At 35.1% G+C, this 22,257-nt stretch overlaps 3 protein-coding genes across 5 annotated transcripts; 2 read left to right on the plus strand and 1 right to left on the minus strand.

Annotated features, from left to right (window-relative positions):
• Positions 1–8,839: 8,839 nt before the first annotated feature.
• On the plus strand, positions 8,840–16,745 carry LOC104888156 (uncharacterized). Of its 2 annotated transcripts, none has more exons than XM_010673037.2 (14): positions 8,840–8,983; positions 9,356–9,454; positions 9,569–9,876; positions 9,956–10,034; positions 10,186–10,397; positions 10,500–10,563; positions 10,648–10,931; positions 11,043–11,424; positions 11,496–11,596; positions 11,710–11,753; positions 12,525–12,714; positions 13,341–13,485; positions 16,035–16,165; positions 16,334–16,745. In XM_010673037.2, exons 1-14 carry the CDS (start codon positions 8,875–8,877, stop codon positions 16,475–16,477), a joined length of 2,292 nt encoding a protein of 763 aa, XP_010671339.2. In that variant the 5' UTR covers positions 8,840–8,874; the 3' UTR covers positions 16,478–16,745. The 2 variants fall into 2 exon arrangements, with proteins under 2 accessions (XP_010671339.2, XP_048496804.1); XM_048640847.2 differs by having other exon boundaries at positions 8,847–8,983; positions 9,322–9,454.
• Positions 16,746–17,158: 413 nt separating this feature from the next.
• Positions 17,159–20,977, plus strand: LOC104888157 (hypothetical protein). 2 transcript variants are annotated; one of them, XM_010673038.3, is made up of 2 exons: positions 17,159–18,418; positions 19,455–20,977. In XM_010673038.3, the coding sequence occupies exon 1, from the start codon at positions 17,442–17,444 to the stop codon at positions 18,342–18,344; it is 903 nt and encodes a 300-aa protein (XP_010671340.1). In that variant the 5' UTR covers positions 17,159–17,441; the 3' UTR covers positions 18,345–18,418; positions 19,455–20,977. The 2 variants fall into 2 exon arrangements, with proteins under 2 accessions (XP_010671340.1, XP_048496805.1); XM_048640848.2 differs by having other exon boundaries at positions 19,525–20,977.
• Positions 20,371–21,656, minus strand: LOC104888158 (acidic endochitinase SE2). The gene has a single exon (XM_010673039.4). The coding sequence runs from the start codon at positions 21,456–21,458 to the stop codon at positions 20,577–20,579; it is 882 nt and encodes a 293-aa protein (XP_010671341.1). The 5' UTR covers positions 21,459–21,656; the 3' UTR covers positions 20,371–20,576.
• Positions 21,657–22,257: the final 601 nt, after the last annotated feature.

The raw sequence follows: 22,257 nt of genomic DNA on the forward strand, positions 1-22,257 counted from the left end.
GGAGGTCATGAATCAAGCTAGAATGATACTGATCCAACGTACTTTTTTGTGTGAAAAAAATTCTTTATTCGTAAGCTACATGCATTTATATATATATATATTTTAGGGGATTGGGTAGGTTTTATTTTGTCTTCCCATCATGACATCAGGACGATGTAACTTGTTTGGACGGTGGTGGACCCATAACCCTAACCCGCATACTTAGGAATAGATCTATATTTTATCAGTTTTGTTTTCTTTTTGCTAATAAGTCAAAAGTACCTGAAGTTTTTCCACAAAGGATCTCTTATTGTTTGATGTTCTGAAGTATTTTTTTAAAATGGTAACCTCATGTTCTAAATTTCTTAGCATTATTTCTCGTTGTGTAGGATTAAGTCTATCCTCACACTCGGTGTGCGTAGTCCATGCTTTGATGAGTAAAGTGGCTTTGTTAAATTTTTGGAATGAAATAGAAAGACAATTTATAGGATTTTTAACCTTTTTAACTAGAACTTAGGTTATAAATTTCTTTTTCGAGAACATACTGAACAGTCAACATCCACTATCAATATAAGCACATAGTTCATATTTACTTAACTACTTTATTTCTTTGTTGTCTAAACATATCAATTTACTATTCTTACATGTATATTTACGTGAAGATTATACATCATACATTCATACATGGTTAGGTTTCAAATCTTTTCCATGTAAACCATATTCTTTTTTATTTTTAAAACATATAGAGACACTTGTAAAAATAGTCCCCCAAGTGTCCATTCGTGAATGAATTTATTCGGCTATTATATATATTATATACACTATCCAGTCTATTCTTGTGATCCATGTATTACACTGGTCAACATTAATTTGTTATAAGATTAATATATTTCTTTGTAGATTTTTTGAGAAAAAATCCTTTAAGTAAATAGCTGTAAGTACTTTTTATATAATACAACAATTATTGATCAAAAAATCATGTCATGAAAAGATTATTATTCAGAGTGAGATATTTTGGCTTCACTATAAATTTTTTACGAGCATAGAAAAACAATTGTTACTACGACATAAATTACTATATTCTATATCAACTTTTTATAATTTTTACTATAGTTAAAATTTAAAAAAAAATTATAAGTTATCGAAGTTATATACTCCTTTCGTTTCTTTTTAATCTACACACTTTTCTTTTCAGTCTGTTTCTTTTTAATTTACTAACTATTGCTTTTTCTATTTTTGGTAACATATCACATCTACTTTCTCCTCTTTTTCCACTCATGTCATTTACTTTTTAATATTTTAACCTATTCTTTTGTTTCTCTCTATACTTTTTTAGTTTCTCTCTCATATTTTTGTACTTCCTCCTTGATTCTTCCCAAAGTAAAGTGAGTAAATTAAAAAGAAATGGAAAGAGTATTAACTATCAAACAGTAAAAAAAAAAAACCTACAACTTATGGTAAATGGAGTACTTTATGTTATGTGCATGGTTTCAAACATTAATAACATCTTGAATGAGCAACAAGTGATAGTCTCGTGATATTGTCATCACTTCCGATCCCAGAGGTCACGGAATCGAGTCTCACCCCTTGCAAAGATGGATCTTCCCCCCTTCCTTGCAAGGGACTTCATATTACCTTTAAAAAAAACTAACATCCTGAATACTTCATACTTATGATACTAAGATAGTCTAAAGGTGAAGACATTTAGACAAAGAAAAAGAAAAAAAAAGCTCTGATAAGGTGGTTCTGTTATACTGTTGTGTGCCCATTTTCAAGTTATAAGCATAATAGCATATGCTGACTGCCTATAAAGTAACCACTGTGCTTACTTTTGTTTCTTTCTTTTCTATCATATGGTGATTGGTGAGATTAAAATTGCCAACCATAAAACAATTCTTCGAGTTTTGAATGTGACATTTGTGGTGGCTATAGCTTGGAGATCAGAGAAAAGATCTGGATTCTCATTTTTTCTTGTTTTTTTAAAGAAGGATTATCGTGATTTCTAAAAAGTCCTTGAATTATTATTTGATTAACAGAGATTCTGAGAATGTATCAAACTAAATTTCTGCTTCTTAAAGATGAAAAAGATAATTAAAAAAAAAGAGACGACAATTATAGGTTAGAACAAGAGAAAGTATTTGAAAGCCATCAAAAAACAAAAGAAGCATGGTTTGTGAAGAGGAAATTCAAAAAGCACGTACAACTTTATGGACTATCCTTCGTCTAATTATTGCTGATTGAGTTTTATCATAACTTGGTCATATAATATGTTTAAGGCTTATCTTAATGGAAAATTTGGCGCAAACAACACCGACTATTGGTTTGGTGTACAGGTGACAGGACAACACAAATTAAACGATGGGTGATGCACAACACAAACTTTATGGCATAGCTACGCAAATCAACTAGAGGTGATCATGGACCGGACCGGGCCTTAAAAATGTCTATTGGTCGGGCCAAGCCAAAATTCGGTTCAAAATGAGTGCGCTTTTCGGGACAAAATATAGACTAAAAAGTCATTTTTAGCTTGCTCGAAGTTCGGCCGAAAGCAAAAAAAAATCGGGTTGGGGCCTATCGCGGGCCAAAAATTCTGCCCAAACCCGCCAAAAAATCGAGTCGGGTTGATTTGATCAGCTCTAGAATCATAATATGACGATTTTGGACACTGATACGTTTACCCAAGCCTTAAAGTTTGTGCCATGAAACCACGCCAAAATCGTTGTTTATGTTGATTCATGCACTCATGCTATAAAGTTTGTGTTGTACATCATACCTTCTTTAGTTTGTGCTGTTTTGTGCACCAAACCAATAGTTAGTGTTGTTCATGCCAATTTTTCCTATCTTAATTAGTTGGTAAGAACTTCAATATGTTGGAACTTTACACTTCTATAACTTTATATTGTTGGAATTTTTATTTATTTAGCTTTATTAAAACTTATTGAAATGTATTTGAATTTTTTTTTCTTGAATCAAGTCAAAAAAAAATTGAGTGAAACTATTACACCTTGTTAGAATTATCAAAATATATATGAACTTTTCGAAACTTAACTAAACTTTTTACACTAACTTATAACTTATTATAACTCCTCTAAAAAAATTAATTTATTGTAGCTAAACATATTAAACTTATTAAAATATAGTATATTGAATTTCAAGTTCTTGAAACCTTTATTAAGATAAACAACAAACTATAAGTGAAAAGACAAAGACAAAGACCGCTTTAAACAATTTAAAAGGAAGAGGTAGAAGCTGCATATGGAGCACCACCCCAGATATCGATACGTCTTCAATGTTCGAATCCTTATCCTTATGTTATGTTGCGAAATTTCTCTCATGTTGTGGTGTAATTGAGCATTTAGATATATTGTCTTTTCAACTATAAAGTCTTTTACCCAACTTTGTATGTGCTTTGCGGCCTCATGTCCTAACAAGGGTTAACCCTTGGGTCAATTGTCTTGCCAAATAAGGCTATGTTTGGCAAAATTGATTGAGATGGAGCTGAAACTGATTAGATAGCAGCTGAAACTGTTAAGGTGCTGAAACTGATAAACTAGTTGATTACATAACCTGTTTGGTAATATTATTTATGACTGTAGCTGAAATATCTTTTTAGACTTAAAAACATAAAAAGAAAAATATTTTTTTAGGCTTAGAAAGATAAAAAGAAAATAATAATAATAAAAAATTTCAGCACCTGATCTCACAAGCTATATTTTACTCCAACTCAATTTCAGTCAAATTTTGGACTTAAATTTTATTTAAGTTCCCCCACCAAACACCACTAATCATATAAGGTGACTTAAAATTGTAGCACCTTATCATTTAAGTCACCTGAAATGCTTCCCCAAACAGAGCCTAAAAGAATTGGTAAAAAAAAGTAAGACAATAATACCATCCTCTCAATATCGGACTCCGACACACGAGTACACGACACCCTAACTCTTGCATTGAATATTGGACAACTGGGCTTTTAACAATCAAATTCCAAGTACTAATTTAGTGGAAAGGCCTAGCGAACTAGATTAACCCAACTGACAAATTATATTAGTAGAGCCCAGCCCAAAATGAAGAATCCAACATATCTTCGTGTCTAAGCACTATTCAACATATCCTTAGTAGTAGTACTTTTTTTTTAGTAGTGACTTGTTTGAAAATTATAGGTGAAAAATATGAGTTTTAAGCTTGAATGCTTGATGTGTTTATTATGTAAGGTGATGGATATTATGGAGGAAGGAAAAAGTTTCAAATTTTATGGTGTGATTCTTGTTTTTGTATGGTTGTTTACTTGTTATTCAATTAAAAGAATCTTCGTTTCAAAACACTAAAACAGTATGTGAAATTCATACGACTCCTCCTTTAAATATACATAATTAATTTCTTTCAAAACAAAAAAAAAATACATAATTAATGAGAACTAAAAGTAAATGAAATAATAACAAAACATTGTCATTATGGACTGGCAAGGCTAGTGGGATTGTGAGATGAGTTTAAATTTCTAACAACTTGTTTGGTAGAAAGAAAGAAAGTGAAAGGAATTTTATTACTTTTCAATGTTTGATTTATTAAAAAAAAATAAGTGAAAGGAAATGTAAGGAAAGACTCTCTTTAATAAAATTTCTCTTTTCTTTCCTAAAAGTGGGGAAAATTTGGAGAAAAGAAAAAAATTATACCAACATGAGAAGTTAAGGTTTTTTTTTTTTTTTTTTTTTTTTTTATGTACATAAGCATTACTCAACCTTAATTGTTCATGTGAAAAAAAAAAACGCCTCCTCTCTCCTTCTTTTTCTCTCTTTTCTCTTCTCTCTCCTCTTCCACAAAACCCTAATTTTCAACCTAGGGGCTACCACCACCCCTTTTGGGCGGTGGTAAGCCCCTTTTCTCATTTTATTTCTAGCTTTTTAGGTTTATGTTTTCAATAAATCTCAGTCTCTTTCTAATGGAGAGTTTTTCTACCCATATATTGGGTTATGTCTACCCATATATTGGGTTTTATCTCTCTCCATGTGAGAGTTTAGAGAATTTGTTTTTAGGTTTTTGTGTATTTCAAAATGTTGATTTGTTGATCGAAATTTGTACGGAGTTGCAACAGATGTCAAGACTTCGTTTACAATCACTTGAATTGAATTCGGTTCTACTTCAAAACTACAAAAGATCGACAGACCCCCTTGCAGAAGGCTGCATCAGACAGCGATGTGAAAGACAAGGGTTTTCAGAAGTGTTAGATCTACTCAACGATCGTGGTTTTATCATATTAGAATTGTATTTCTTTCATTTGATATGTATTTGTGTAGTTTTGACTTTTATTGTAGATGTCGTATGACTTTGAATCAATGGATTAATATTAATTTCAAAAAAAAAAAAAGAAGTAAGGTTTTTTTTTACTTTATCTTCTCTTCCTTTCCTTTACTAAAAGTTAACCAAACATATTGTAACTTTGTAAGTGAAAGATACAACTTTATTTAAGGGTAGAAGAAAATCAAGTGCTATTGTCAAAACGAGTAAAGAAGGAGATAAATCTTAAACCTTTGACCTCTTACTTTAAATCTCGTGATCTTACAACCAATTACATTCTTATACAATTATATAACCAAAATCAATTATTATGTCATAAGAATTTTTTTTTAAAAAAAAAAATACAAAAAAGCAATTAAATGAGCAATACGATTTACGAAGTATTTGCAATGATTATTATAAATGTGGGTAAGAAATGTAGGCTTCCAATTGTAATTGTTGGTTAACTAGGTTTTAGGTAGTACAGTACAGTACAATACAATACAATACAATACAATACAATACAATACAATACAATAAAATACAATACAATACAATACAATACAATACAATACAATACAATTATGTTTTCTTTTGTTAGTCCTGTATTACTCATCGGAATATGTCAATATGTTGTTCCTATTTTGAATCTTTCCATAAATAATGCTCAGGGGTGGGGGCAAACATAGCAGGGGCCCTATACGCTCTTTTAAAATTGGGCCCTTCATATTTAGTTCATAAAAGATATTAGATTCTCAATTTTAAAAAAATACTTTTATATTGAAAATAATATCTAATTACATCATATTAAAATAATTTAAATAATCTAAATAAGCAAATTTGTTGAATTGAAGTTTAAGAGTAAATTTTATTGGAAAATTGCAAAAAAAATATAAGAGTATGAATAGAAATTAATGAGAGAGAGAGAATTGGGAAGAGAGAGAAGAGAGTAACAGTAATGGAAAATTATTGGGGATTTGAAGCGCCAAAGAAAAAAAGCATGCGTTGTTATTAATGTGAGTGGTGATCACTGATGAGTCAGCAGTCGAAACAACAAAAAGTTAAAAAAATCTGCTTCTAACTGGAATCGAACCAGTGCCCCTTCCCCATCCTCTACCACTTTACCACTGATCCAAATGCTTTCCTTTTGTTTTTCTTTCAAACATTTAATACATATCATATATTTCGGCCGGGCCCCCTCTATTTTTGGGGACCTATCCCGTCGCCTATACTGCATGGGCCAAGAACCGCCCCTGATAATGCTTCATTTGTCCCTAAATAGAGTGTCCATTTTTCCATGTATGTTTGTCCCAAATAGATTTCCCATTTTCTTATTTAGGATGCGTTCTTTTCACCTGAATAATCCTAAACTTACCTGAACTGAACTTATTGAACCTGAACTGAACTTATTATACATGATTGGACATGATTCAACTTATTGGACCTGATTGAACCTTATTAACTTGATTGATTATTGACATGATTGAAACTTATTAGAACTTATTAGACCTTATTGGACCTGATTGAAACTTATTAGACCTTATTGGACCTGATTAAAACTTATTAGATCTTATTGGATCTAATTGGAACTTATTTGACTTTGTTAGACAAAAATATTGATGAGTTATAACATAAATATTACCCATAACGTAAATACTACCCCCTCAAAATTTATTATGAAATAATAATTATTAAAATTTGCCCTTTAAAGAATGATAATTATTAATTATCTCGTATGATAAACAATTTAACAAAAAACAATCACAACTTTCACCACTAAGACATCTAATAGTCTTGTTAATAGTAATATAAATAATAAACCAATAAACAATAATACAAGTAAAATATTATACATTGTGGTATTTTAATTAAAATTTGTAATAATGACATAATAAACTAATAGTAATATGAATAATAGACAATAATACAAAAATTTAATAAAATAATAGACAATAATACAAGTATAATACAATATAATCATTGTGGTACTTTAATTAAAATCTTAATAATAACATAACCAGCTAATAGTGATATGAATAATCAAATAATGGACAATAATACAAATGTTTATTGATCATTGACTATTTGAAACTGATTAGACCTAATTGGAATTTATTGCACCTTATTGGAACTTATTGCACCTGATTGTAACTTATTGGACCTTATTATACCTGATTGGAACTTATTGCACTGATTGGACCTGATTGAAACTTATCTGAACTGAACTTATTAGACCTGAAATTTAATATTATTAAGGTGAAGAGGATGCACCCTTAGTGTGGGTCCATCAATTAAAATATTAGTTTACTTTCAATTTTTTTTGTATCACCCATTTTCTCATATGGTCCACATTATCTCTCCTTAATAAACAATTCATAAAAGGTGTACCAACTTCTATATTTATTTAATACAACTAGGTACTATACATAATTTCTTCTTAATATTTGTTCCCAAAAGAAATGAGCACTATTTTTAGGGACGGAGGGAGTATAATTTATGAATTAAATTTCCTATTTCTATTATGTTGCAATAAATGTGTTAATACTATTTAGTAGTCATTTTTTTTTACCTTTTAACCCCTTAAACTTTTGTCTAATTGGTTGTCTAACATAGAGTAACTCAAAGAGCATTAGACGTGTTCACACTAGTTTGTAGCTATTTACTCTTTTTGTAAAGCCTCGGCTTTTAAGCATTCTTATCAACTAAATTAATCAAGATTAGCAACGGAAGACCTAACTTAGTTGGCGCGTTACCACCGTACTTAACACTTAGGGAAACTACAAGGTGACATTCAACATGTTATATAGTGACATTACTTTAATTTTCCACTTATTTAAAGAAACATTTCAAAAATGAAATAATATATTCTAAAAATTCTGACAGAGTTTCATTTGTAAAGTGGACAACCCAAAATGGAAAAATGTTTAGAAAACCTGTTACAATTAAAAATATTTTCAAATCCAGATTTCAACACTTTCGTGGAGCAACCGCTAAAGAGAATCAAGTAAGAGTTGAATAACCAAGAAAGGAAATATTATAGAAAAAAATAACAAAAGAAGAAATTTGACAAAAAGAAAACATAAATAGAGAGAATTCAGAGAGGATTTAGAAGAGCTTACAAGTTACGAGTTGAATAGTTGATGAAGACTCGAGGAATTTCGCACACCTTGAAGAAATTTGCACGAATACAACAAGAAAATCACCCTTTTCCTACGGTCAAAATCCGTCGGTAAAGGTGAGAAGTGAGTTGAAAAGTGGAAAACGGTGGATTGAGTAGGGTTTTATATTTTATATGTTTAGAAATCCTTAAGATCCAAAAACCGAGCTTGACCCAATAGAATTAAGAACAATATTATAACCTAACCCAACATGATATAAGTTATTTTTAAATTAGGTCATTTTTTATTTTCAGGTTGAAAAAGTCAACCTGAATCTAACTCATTATATTTTCAGATCGAATTGAATCCACTATTTTTTTTTTTTTAGATCAAGAATTTCAACCCAAACTCGGAATTTTCAGGTGAGTTTCAAGTCGAGTTATCAGTTTGGGCAGTTTTTACCAGCCCTAGTATAATTGTACAATTACAACACCCTCACGGACTCACGGTGACGAGCCCAACTCATATGCAAATTCCTTTAGAACCTCTAAAACCTCTCATACGCAAATTCGTCACTCATCGGCAAATTCCAAAGCTCGAATTGCAGAAGCTTGAACTGCAGAAGCTCGTTCCAGGTTCTTGTTTTGTTACTTAGATGAATCTACTTGTTTTGTTGCGGATTTTGGTGTGGAATTGCGATTTTTAAGACCTACTTCATGTGATTATTCATGCGATTGGTTTTATGCGGTTGTTATTGTTTGTTTCATGAATTCAACTTATTTTTTCTTTATCTCATATATGTTATTAATGTTTTTAGGGATGGATAATTTACATGTTATAAACTTATGATTCTAATTTCTGGTATAACTTGTTAATTCATGTTTGTTTCATGAAACTAAATGATAAGAAAATTTATGTTACAATTCGTAGATGCGCATATTTGTGTTCACTTGTTCTTGTTTAATTTCATCAGTATCAATTTTTCAAGTGTTGTGGCCGGAAATCAGGGCGGCCTCCCCTCCTGCCCTGGCTCAGGGACGGGCCTGATGCTCTTATGAGAATGGACTTTCTAGATGATCCCTTTTCGGAACCAACGGTCGTCAAAGGTAATTTAATGACCCGTGTCTTTCGTGTAATGAGTTCGTTGTGTCCTCGTGTGGTTTTTGTTGTGTAATGTAGAAATCAGGAGATTGAGAAAAGGTATATTTGATGTATTGCAGCTCCAACTGCTGGCAGGTTTCAGCCCAAGGCCAAACCAAGACCCAAGAGAGGACCATTGCCCGCTGTAAAATCTACCAAGGAGCCTTCTGTAACGTCGATTTCACAAGATTCTGTGTCAGTTCAGTCAAATGGGAATGTGGAAAAGAAGTCAGATGCTCCTATCAGTTCATCTTTTACAGTCGTTGATAGTTTGGGAAAGCCCCCTAAAGATGGGAACTTATCAACTGAAGCAAGAGAAGTGTCGGGCTCAGCTGTTACCGGGGATTTAGAAATTGATGTTTCCATTCCTGTTGGAGGCATTAATTTGGTAATAGCATTTTGCTTGTTAGCTTGGTAAATTGTGATTCATGTATCTTTTCCCCCCTTCTGAAATCTGTTGTTTTTAGAGTGTGGATTCCTCAACGGAGTTGCAACTGCCCCCCAATATTGTTGGCCTGTCACCTAATGCAGCTGGATTCCCTGCTGGTAATATGATTAAAATCTTCTTCCTAGCTATTATTTTTGAAGAACTTTAGTTATTTAAAAACGCTCTTGAATATCTGCAGTTATTTTTTTTTTATATGTAAGATGTTCTAGGCTATTGGTACTGACTGAGATCATCCCCGCTGAACTTTAGAGACTCCCACACTCGATGCATCCAATGTCCAGAATGAAGGGGAGCTATCAGGCTTTCCTGATGTTTCTTTTATCGATGCTCCGTCTCTCAAACCCTGTAAGCCTCAAACAGTTCATGATCAGTCTATAGATAAGACATTGCAAGATTCAGAAAGCTACAAGGGCTCCTTTGTTTGTGACGATGCAGACATTCAGATAGATGTGGAGCAGTTGGTAATAACCACCTTGCTATCAGTTTTGATTTTGTTTCAGTTTTTGCAGTTTTCTTGGATGTGTGATGTTTCGCTTATGTTTCTGTTGTGTCAAATGAAACAGGGAGTGGGTGATTTTTCTTGCTTCGATAGTATCGATATGATGAGCGAGGGTGCTGCTGCTTCTGGTATTGCCAAATGGTAACTTTATAGTTCTGCTTTCTCCTTCAAAAATTTTCTCATTCTTATTGTTGGTGGGATTATGGTGGCAGGAAAAAGAGCTGTTAAGTTCCAGCCCAAGCCTAAGGCACAAAGTGATAGACTGAAAGCTCCCACTGAGGCTGGTTCTCATCATCCACATGGGTCAGAGCTTCATTCTGAAACTCTTCATTTGGCCAGGGATAGTTCAATTCATGCTGGACAGCCTGACACCGTTTCTGATCTTTCGCATATGAGGCTTGACAGCGAGTTTTCTATACATTCTTCTGTGTATCAGGCTGATTTTGTAGGCTCTGAAGAAACAGATCAGTTTATGACAGCTGATTTACCCCAACAGGTATCGAGACTGTTTTAAGCTGTAAACAATAATCATTGTAAATTTCTGATTGTGATGTTTTTGAAAATATGGTTCTTGCATTTTCAACATTTTGTATTTGGTGTGTCTTAGGGCGAGGAGCATCATGGGGAAGATAAGTCATATGATGCGTTAGACTCTTCTGCCAAATCGGTAGATGAAGGATTCTTGTCGGGTTTTGATGTAAATGAGAATGGGTATGAACTGTTTGATGGAATAAATGGTGAATTTCATGACAATATTAATTCTCACAATGAAGCACCTTATGGATCAGCCTCAAATCGAGACGAAAATAATGATGTTGTTCACTTAGCAGAAGAGTCTTCTCAAAAGAAAAGACCACGAAAATCTAAGAAAGTTGCTTCTGAAAATGATAAACCAGCTAGAAGAAGGAGAAAAGCCACTCAGAATCCTGCTGAATCTACTGAAAAACCTCCCAAGAAGTTTCCTCGTGGAACTAGGCGAAAAAGATGTGGTAATTACCTCTGCCGATAATATGTTTTTAGTATTAGCAATGTATACACACTGATGGATGCTCTGATGTAGTGGACAAGTCCTTGCTCGAAGCACCAGAAGATGAACTTGACCTTCAAAGGGTGCCAATCAGGGAATTGATCCTACTAGCAGAGCATAAAGAGCGCCAAGCAGTATATACTCTCTCTTTCTCCAACTGCTTTGGTTGTTTGTTTTCTTTATGTGGTAAATATGTGGTATGATCTAATTTTTTTTTCTCATCTTCTGTGTTGGTTACTCATTGCAGAAGAAAGAAGCAGCAACTACTCTACCATCGTTAACTAGTGAGAGGTAACAGAATAAGGGCCTGGTCAACTTGGATGTAACTCTAAACAGTAACTTGTTTGGTTTTCATCTTATCGTTTCTTTTTTCTTTTTAAATTCACTCGTTGATTTACTAGCTTGCATTTTCTAGTTAGTTTTTTTCGCCTTTGAAGGTGACTTTTTTAACAGCTTTCTTGGTTTATTTGATGTGTATGACTACTATCACTTAGTCTTTCTCGCCTCTGCACGTTTTTCCTGAACATCCTTCTTTGTTGTAGTTGACAAATGTATGACGAGTGTCATAACTTAGCCTGACTATATTTTACAGCTTCAAGCCATATCCAGAAATGGTGTTCATATATTAGCTGCTTAATGCCTATACGCTAGTTGAGCTTTGTATGTATCTCTTTCTATTTGATCCTGTCGAGCAGCTATTATCTGTAGCTGCTGTAGTCTCCAGGCATCTTATCACAATTAGTTGAAGCATTAGTTGTTCAAGATAAGAGTCTCATTACTTTTATAAGCCCTCGTTTATCAAGTTTATGGCCTTATTCCTGAAGATGTTGGTTAATAGTCGAAAGGTCTCATTGTCTTGTATTTAGATTCCTAGTGTTAATATTTTTGGATTTTCTTTACATTCTGTTTTTTTAATCTTTCAGCTTATAAATATTAATTATTGTTGGGACCAAGGGCCGGACAAGTTAATGCTTAAGCTGTCATTGGGTTTGATTCCCCCTCTCCTTCTTCTAGGATTGCCTTTTCCTGTGCACCTCTGATCTCACGAATTCTCCTCTGCAGGACTGACAACACATTGTCAGAGGACCGTCCTTATGATGATGAGGGATATGGGTTTGACCAAGATGATGCTTTTGATAATCCATCAACTTCAGAGGTTCAGAAAGATACCGGCTACTTTAATTATCAGTCATTCATGCAAAGAGAACCCAGAGCGAGGTGGACAAAGCAGGACACCGAATTGTTTTACAAGGTGCTTAATATTACTCTCTCCACCCCTAATTATATGCTCCATTAATCCATTTTCTTAGCTGGAGTCAAAAATTTATCAACTTTGGCTACTTAATCTCATGAATATATAGGGAAAATATTATCATGTTGGATCTTGTTAGATACATCATGACATCTACTTTCAAAATATTAAATTCTTATAATATCTGTTAATGTGTACAATATAGATATTAATGGTCAAACATACACTTTGAAGACCGCTAAAAAGCAAATGGAACGTATAATTAGGGATGGAGAGAGTAATACTTTTAGATGTTGAAGCTATATTTCCTCTCAAGTTCTCGTAATCATTGAAGCTAGGAAAACTGTTGTAAGGAGACCTGGCCTGTAGACACCATACAACAGACTAAGAATTATTGTATTTTGCAGCTTTGCCATGTTCATTATGCTCTTGCTGACTAAGCAACAATCTCTACCTGAAAAAAATCTAAATAGAAAGGGATGCAAAATTAAACTCCTCTATAAGATTAGAGAGTTATATTGTGTATTTTCTTTTTGACATTTTCCAACAAGCCCTGAACTCTTAGTTTTATGTTTTTGACTTCTTTTATTGCATATGCATTAACTCTGTCTCGATTTTTGTTGTAGGGGATCAGTCAATTTGGGTCAGACTTATCAATGGTACAACAACTATTCCCTGGGCTTACTAGGCATCATATAAAATTGAAGTATAAAAAGGAAGAACGTCAAAACCCTATGAGGCTTCATGATGCTTTGTGTAGTAGGACACAAGGTAAGTTTGTCTGCATTTGTCTTTTGTGCATCCAGCTTTGATCTTGTTTCTCATCTTGCCTGCTTATGCTGATCTATTAATTCTTAAGTCTGAAACTTCAGTGTCCATATTCTTAAGGTTTTACGTGCGAAGTCATCTGCCATGCTTTATTGTGGAGAGTAAGAGCATATGGAATAAGTCTTTAACTTTAACCCCCTCTTTTCAAACATTTCAGGTCCTTTTGTTGTTGTTGTCCATGTGATGTTTAGTACTAAGTTCACGAAACCAAATGTTTTGTTTTTTTAGGGTGCAGTGTTGCATGAATTCAGGAAAAAAGGTTTGCGTAGCCTGTTCTTGTTGATTAATTAGAACATGAGGACACTAGAGTTTAAGAAAGAAAAATCTTCATGTTACCTCTGCTGTGAGTATGAAATCCTAGTATATACAGTATATCCCAAGTCTAAGAAGCAAATGGAGTATTAGTGGGGAACTATGAAGTGTTAGGGTATCGCCTGAACAAAAACTGACACCTTTCATTTCTGGAAAGGGTATCCCTTTAAATTTCACGAGGGCTGGTATCTTAGGTGCGTCTAGAGGTGGTATACTAGAAGATCTGTCTTATTAAGAAGCTTCATGCTTCCCTAGGTCCCAGTTAATGCGTCCTATAGCTTCTTTTGATGTATGGTGATGTTGACTTTTAATTTGTTTAAAAGAAGTCCATTTAAATTAGACATGTCTTAACATTTTTGGCGAGGGGTAAAATAATTGTCAAAGTTTGGGCTGAAACTCCCAAAAGGGATAGAGAGGACAACTTACTTTTGGCCACCAAGAAAAAATGCCTTCTCTATGTGGTGGTGTCCCATTGCCCAGGATGAGGATTGAGGAAATAGGGGTTGTCTGGTGTATTCCAGCCTTCCAGGATTAAGGAGTGATGGATTTGGCTAATAGGTCAGACTGCAATGAGTAGAAGCAGTGGGAGGAGCTTTTATATGTAATATAGAACAAGGAATGAAGAATTAGAATAACGAGTTTCAGAATTTGAAGTCAATACAGGGATTCAGCCTGAAAAAGAGCTTTCCCAATAGGAATACGTTCTTTAGGTTGTTATGCACTGGAATTGTTGTCTCAGGAACTGGTATTCTCATCTGGTATTTGTTTCCTTTTGTTACCATACTTGTTGAATAAGTGCTGTCTGGCATTTGATTCTCATGCACAGGGAATCCTCAAATATTTAATTATTACTTCCTCTGTTTTATCATTTCCCTAAAATGGATATTGCATGTTACTTGGATTGTTTCCGAAATTGGCAATATGTTCTCTCTATCTCTCTCGTAGCACATGAGGTCTCCTTCTCATCTCTCTCTATCTTTCTCCTTCCTTATATAATGTTCCCATGCTAGATGATGCAAATATAAAAAAAAACTTAGGAAGTATTCGTATTGAAAAGTGCTGTCTGGCAATTGCATTAGTTGTGTTTCCGGAACTTTGTTTGTGGCGTCTTTTAGAATTTAAGAGTGTCTCCTAGAATGGGAAAATCCATAGTCTTTCTACAGTAGTCCATCTGTTAGTGAAAGTTAGACATACTTCAGGAGATAATGAAGAGCAGATGCAGGTCTGTTTGTTGGTAAGTTATACTTGTATTTTATCGAAGCATTCTGCTGATCAAGCAAAGTATATGGATGATAGTTGTAGAGTGTATCTTTCTAAAATTTAGTAACCGAGAGCAGCAAATAGATGAAGACAAAATTTGGGTATTATGTATTGACAAGTTGAGATTGATTTGACTTGCGTTGTTGTAATTTTGTAAATGCTGGGCATCATGTTAGCCTCATTATGATTTAACAATCTTGAACTTGGTGAATATTAGCAACATCAGACCCAGAACTTCTTATCATGCTATTCACATTGGCTGGCACCTTTGTATTTCTTGTCTGATTTGAAATAAAACAATGGGAAACCTTGAGTGTGATTTTACTCTGGTTTCTGTTGTGATTTTCATATCCTGCCTTCTTGACTTAGAAAGATTATAGCCAGTTAATTATAAACATATAGAAGTATGTTATTTGCCGAAAGCTACGAGTATTGTCCAAGGAACTAGAAAATACGTTGTTGTGATGTATCATGAAGTGATCTAAACAACCTCACCAGTCTGTATATGCAGTTGGTAAGATCATATTTCAACCAGATTCCAAGGTTTTTAGTACTATTTCTAGTTAGCGCGCGGGCATGTTTCTCCATAGAAGAGCACAGGCTGCAGGGATCCTTCTATGAATAGAAGACCTCTTTTGCTGTATAGTTCTGAGCAAGCAGTTAACTTTAGAAAATAGTGAGATTGTCAATGTAATCTATTTCTGAGAACCAAGTTCTTCTCTTTTATCTGTCCAATATTGATGTACTTTATCAATGAAAACAAAGCAAAGATGACTCCAGTAATTAGTGAGCCTTCCAATATGTGAAAGAAAGAGGAAACAGGGCCAACTGTCGAAAATCTAGGAATTCACCAATCTGTGTGCTCTTTCTGATGCTTTGAGTTGGATCATATTGTGATATATAATTCCATTAATGTGCAGATCTTTCACATTTTGAACTCGTGATTGGAAGGCTGAAAGAACAAGCTGCACGAGATGGAAAGGCTGATATAGATGATTCCGTTTACGAAGCAGGCGAGGCCGAAGGGCCAGAGGAAGTTGTCAACTCTCATGTATGGACTTCTTTTAAGTTTCCTATTCATTGTATCTTAAGTGGTGTAGTTTGTCTCATTTTTGGCCAGCTTGCAGTATACTTGGACGTTCTAATCTTGACTCTTGATGCTTGCATTTTAATATCTTATACTCTTTTGAGCTTTCGCTTATTTTGTTGGTGATCTCAGGAGGATGTTGCAAAACCCGAGCAGAATGAAGAAGATAAAGTTGCTGATCAAGAGCCAGATAAGCATCTAGCCGAAAGTCCTCCCAAGTCCTATCACAGTGAAGAAGAGGACTTTGATTGGAGTGAATATAAAAGTGAATTGTAGCATCTAAACAACCACTCCCTTTTCTTCTTATCTTATGATTTGATTTTTCAGATTTTTCCTACACCTAGAAACCACATACTCCATGTTAGTTCCGGGGAAATTCCGATGATTATCCCCTTTCATAGTTTCTATAGTTTTTATGGCTAATAATTGTGCCTCTATCCGTGAGAGCTCTTGTAGTCTCTCATTGATGGAGAATTTTGTTTATTGTATTTTGTAGGCATCATGATATCTTGTTAATGATAATGGCAAGTATTTTAGACTGGAATCTGGTTCTACTTAGTTGATTCTTTCTCGCATCTCTATTTTATCTTTGACAAATTCTTGCAATCTTTTGGAGGTCTGAAAGGCCTATGACTTTGGCATTGATGCAAAGTGGAAACTGGCAACCAAAGTATCAAACCTCCTGCTATTATTTTTTTGTTGGTGAAGAGAAATCTTAATCTCAACTTATCAAGAACGAGAATTGATCTTAAGTCATCTTACAAGCGAGAGAGATGCCATAATCACCAAGTTAGCAAAATTTTATACTATACTTATACACTCAGGGTGTAATTTTTTATAAAATAAAAGTAAAGAGAAATAAAGTTGGAAAATTATTCGCACGAGGGAAACTCCAAACCTATTATTGTCCCTATTTGGTATCTCAATTTTTTTTTGATTCGTTTATTCGAAGTGGGAGAGCTCCATATGAGCAACGAAATACTCCTCGTCGTCGCGACACACAAATCTTAAGATAAGCCAAAAGCCAGAACGCATATGTTGCGAGTTGTGACCAGATAACACAAAAAAGGAATATGTGATTCTGAATTCCTCAATCACTACGTGCAACCACTAATTTCCACATCTTTTTGTGTACACAATCTTACCCAAAACTCTCTACAAAGTACAAAATCTAAAGTCTTACCACTTTCTCCATTTTCACCCCCAAAATTCAAAAACATGCCACCACCAAATCACTAACATGCCCCACCAACCACCACCGCAACAACCACCGTCAAATCCAACGGTCACAAATCAACTAACGAAATCTGCTAACTTACCCGACTTTCTCCTCACCGCACTCTCTCTCTTCCTTTTCATCACCGCCCCCAAACACCACCTTCCTCCGCGCGCACTTTCTCTCTCCTCCCCTCCTTCCTCAACTAATCGTCGCTTTATTCGTCTAACTTCCACAATGTCCCAAAATTTCAACTCAAACCCTAACCCTAATTTTAATTTCCGCGCTTTTCCGACGCCTCAGTCTCTCTCCGATTGGCTTAAACCAAGATTACCCTCTGATTCATTTGCTTCTTGGGGAACAAAACCCGGCACAAAAAACGTCCATAATCTTTGGCTTGAGCTTGCAGATGGTGAAACTTCACTCGTCGATGAAGTTCCCCCAATTCGTAATTTGGAGGTTGTTTGTGTTAGAATTTTGGGTAGAAATAACAAATTGTTGATTGAGTCTCATCAGGAGTTATCTGATGGGTCGATACGTAAAAGGGATCGTCCTTTATCGGAGAAATTGAAGTCTGGTGAGGATATAGAAGGTGCTGTTAAACGGGCGATTAAAGAGGAATTGGGGTCTTTGATTTTTAGGGTTAATGATAATGAAGAGAAGAATGTGGATTTTGATGAGATTGTAAGGGTTGTGATGGATTCATATGAGAAGAAGGTTGAAGAGAGGGTTTCGTTGTCGTACCCGGGTTTGCCGGCTTGTTATGTGTTGCATATAGTGGATGCTTTTGTGGAGGGGTTGCCTGAGGATGAGTTTGTGACTGAGGAGGGGATGGAGTATGAAGGTTTTGATAGTAGTGGGTTTGCTGATGAGGCGGTTGCTGTGAAGAAGCATTTTTGGAAATGGGTTGATATTGATTCGTTGTGATACTCCGGTGAGCAAGATACGAAACCATCGAATACGAGGAAACCAGGGTGTGGTCATTGCTTGTGGGGGACTTGGTGAGTTTTGAGAACCCTCTCTATTGTTGTTTGAATTTGATTTTAACTAATACAGTAGGAAGTAGTTGTTTGTTTTGGTGATTGTGAGGAGGAGTGATAATACCATATTCTTTTGTGCTCTATATTTGGTATGGGATGTATGTCATTTACAGTTTTGATCCCTTATGTGTAAATATCAGGTGTTTGCATTGTGGAGATTGAGTTACTTATACTGAATGAAATGAAAATGAAATAAATTTGTTTCTTGGTGTCAATCTTTGGAACTTTTGTTGTCTTCAATGGTGAATCATACTTTTCTTCTTCTTATGCAATTTTGTGTTCATATGTATAGTCTATGACATATGAATAATGGTTATTCGGAGAAGACATTGATGTAATTAGTAGTATATCAGAATAGTTTTGACGGTATACCCAAGAGTTAAATCGTCTCTTTCTCTTGTGCTTATGTTTCATTCTCTGTCAGAGGCTCGTCTTTTATGTCTTGAGCTTATTTGGCATTTTTCTTCATTTCTTTTTGCTTTTACTAATCTGGTATGACTGCCTTTACCGATTCAATTGCTTTTCGCTCCTCTGTTTATTTACTAGGCTTAGTCTAATGATGCATTATTCTTGGCTTTGGTTGAAATGTATGTACTAAGGCCCTGTTCTTTGGACTGAATTAACAAAATTCCAGTTCAGTTCAGTTGAGGAAAATTCAATTCAGTTCAGTTAGTTTCCTCTCACCATTTCGATTCAGTTCAGTCAAATTAAGTAGTTCAGTTCAGTTTAGACAAATTAAGTTCACTTCAGTCCAGTCCAGTCCAAAAGAACAGAGCCTAGTCTAGGCCTTCTAGGGAAGTTAGGAGCCTATTTAATTAGGGGAGGAAGTGGCTTAAGAAAAGTCTCCGGCTCAGGTGGAACTACTATGTGTTTGGGGGTTTCATAAAGTACTATTTATATAAGTTTGCTCATGATCATGGTTTGTGAAATGCCTTGAGAAGATTTTAAAAGCATATTTGATCTCTTAATTCGTGGTTGGTTTTTTCACTTCTGCTAGCTTGTTTCATTCTGTTGGTGGGATTCAACAATTGTTTTTTCTCCATGGGCTATATATCTCACCCGGACAGGTGATTGTAAATCTACTTAATCACTGTGCGGTGGGTTCTTTGAGTTCCCTGGACGTATCTGATCTTGCATCCGCATAGCCTTTGATCAGTGATTTTGTTGTTCCTTGCCAAATCAAGTTTTCAGCTTCAAGGAAGTAAAGGGGTTATGCATAGGCAGGGAAGTGTGATTGATAAATTTTCCCTGTCATAAATTGGTGAAATTGGAGGTCATTACAATAATTGCATAATGCTCTTTGCTGGTTGAATGGATTCTTGATGCACCTTAAATATCTTTCAATTTTGGCAATAAAGAGTAGAAAAGAAAAAAATTATTGAACAGATCATATGTGCTAGCATGATACTCCCGAGGATGTGAATTGCAGATTGCTGATATAAATGCATATTTGCATATATGTATTTTTGGTGGTTTAATACTTGTTAAATAGTGAATTCATTTTGAGTTAGCACTTAGAGGCCGGTTTTCTCGTGCTCTATTGTCTCCCGAGGATGTTATGCAGTTAAGTATTTTTTTTTTAAAAGAAAAGGTAAGGAGAATTTCCTTGCAAAAAGAGGGGAAACTGGGAATCTTTTTTGCAAGGGGGTGAGTATCGAACCCCTATCACAAGGGTGGAAGGAGGGTTGATCCTCACTTATACTGAAGTAAATGCTGAAGTTAGAGTTAATATATTTGAATGCGGCTTGAAAACTTCAAGTTTGTATCTCTTCCACTTATATCTAGTATAAGTATATAGATTTGCAGTTTCAACTTTCAACTACAAGCAAATCATATGTATCTGGCCTTGGTGGGCTTTCTAGATGTCTAGATGTATATAAAATACTCTAGTCAGTAGATAGTGCAAACCTTGCTTTAGAAAGACTCGCATAATTGCGAAGTTGTAACTGTGTATATAATAATCACCAAAATATAGCGAGGCAATAAGCCATTTATGATAATAGTATATTAGTATTACAAGCTTTTGTGGTGCATAAAAAATTTAAAACTAAGATGGTTTTTTGATGTATCTCTATAACTTATTTTGTACCTATATCTTTGGATACACTAGTAATTTAAATTAAACACTGCTTTTAATAGCACTGCTGTACCCACTGTCATATGCCTTTGACCATAGCATGACTCCTCCATATTTAGCAGAACCCTTGATAGTGGGAAGGACTTGAGATGTAAGAGCATCTGCTGGAATAAAACCACTGCCGGCAGCATCAGTTGATGCTGGTAGTCCGAGGAAGATCTGGTTAGCTTGTACTGTAGTCCACTGGTTCCACGAGCTCAAGAGATTATCAGCGCTGGTATCATATTGACAAGGGGGGTTGTTGTAGAACTGAACCCATACATAGTCGAATAGGCCTGTGGCTATGGCAGTGCTTAAGCTGGCATCTGGGAAGGGACATTGAGGAGCTGCTGATAAGTACACTGTTTTCTGACCATTGTTATGACCTGCCAATGCTCTAGCTAGGTCATCCCAAAATCTGCCATCACCACTCTCGATATCGAAATCAATACCATCCAAAACTGCATCTCCAAGGGGTCGGGTGCTGGACTGACCCCCAAGATAAGTGTTCCAGAGGTAATCAGCAAATGTGTTTGCATCATCGGTTGAGGAAAGAGAATAGCCTCCGGCACCACCTCCTATAGAGAGGAGTACCTTAATGCCTGCCTGTTGGCATGTTTTGATGTCACTGCTCAGACTGTTACAATTTGTAGCAGGGTCACAGTGCCCAGCTAAGTTCAGCGCCGGGGTTTGCCCGTTACCAAAGGTAGCTACGAAAGCTAGGATCACGGTACCGTAGTTTCCGGAGTTACAAGTGTCAGCAAGACTTCCTTCATCACCATTTTGGCCCCAGTATATGACAATTTGGGAGCCATGAGAGGACTCGAATGAAGCAAAGATTAAGAGAGAAATCAGGAATAGAACTGACACTATTTTGGCTGCCATGCTTGTTTTGGGTACGTATGTGCAACTATGCAATGCAGTGCTTGGGTTGTGAGATTTAAGGTTGGGTAAGTAGGAAATTTATAGATGTTAGAGTCAATGAGTCAATGAGTTTTGCGTATTCGAAAGGCTGTAAAGTGGGAGGAAATTGTCTAAAAGAGTTTGCTTGGAAAGTCTAGTCAAAGAGGCTCTTTTTCTACAAATGGGAATGCAGAAGCTTAAATGCTGTAGGGATACTTTCTGGAATTGGGCTCTACAGTATGCTGAACAAAAATAAGGATCCTCCTACCAATGAGTTGTAGGCCTCTAGCTCAGTTGGCAGCATTGCTCTTCCTCTTCACGGAAGGACATGCTGGGCGTAGTCTTAGTACCCGAAGGGTAGACAGAAAATTCTTGTACCTGTTAAAAAAACGCGTGATCTATGTATGCTATTTATATCCTAAACTTAAACAGTGTTTCATGTAGCAATATATTTTGTCCATCCTAAATTGCACAATAACGATTTTCGGTACTAGTCATTTTTACTACACCAATATAGTATTTTTTAGAGCTTGCCACATCAAAATCACTTACCTATATCGACTCGTGCCTGCACTTAGTTTTAGACTTGTGAGCCAATTTATCTTTTTGGTTGTTATAATAACTGGTTCACCACATTATTTGAATTCTGAACACTTGATACAATCAATCGATAAGGAAAAGTGGCACATAAGTATTAAGTGCTACACAAATTGTGGGAACTGGGGATAAGATTTGAGTTCATTTATTAGAGGGCTTTAGTTCTTGATATATCTTGTACCTG

This window comes from Beta vulgaris, chromosome 3 (assembly GCF_026745355.1).
Source record: "Beta vulgaris subsp. vulgaris cultivar EL10 chromosome 3, EL10.2, whole genome shotgun sequence".
NCBI classification, from domain to species: Eukaryota; Viridiplantae; Streptophyta; class Magnoliopsida; order Caryophyllales; family Amaranthaceae; genus Beta; species Beta vulgaris.

What these genes read in the sequence shown, in the direction of transcription:
- LOC104888156 (XM_010673037.2), top strand. Translation starts at nt 8,875, where the DNA reads ATGCAAATTCCTTTAGAACCTCTAAAACCTCTCATACGCAAATTCGTC. An exon ending in CTGTTGGAGGCATTAATTTG is followed by an intron (nt 9,877 to 9,955) that starts GTAATAGCATTT and finishes TGTTGTTTTTAG; the next exon opens with AGTGTGGATTCCTCAACGGA. An exon ending in AACTAGGCGAAAAAGATGTG is followed by an intron (nt 11,425 to 11,495) that starts GTAATTACCTCT and finishes GCTCTGATGTAG; the next exon opens with TGGACAAGTCCTTGCTCGAA.
- LOC104888157 (XM_010673038.3), top strand. Translation starts at nt 17,442, where the DNA reads ATGCCCCACCAACCACCACCGCAACAACCACCGTCAAATCCAACGGTC.
- LOC104888158 (XM_010673039.4), bottom strand. Translation starts at nt 21,458, where the DNA reads ATGGCAGCCAAAATAGTGTCAGTTCTATTCCTGATTTCTCTCTTAATC.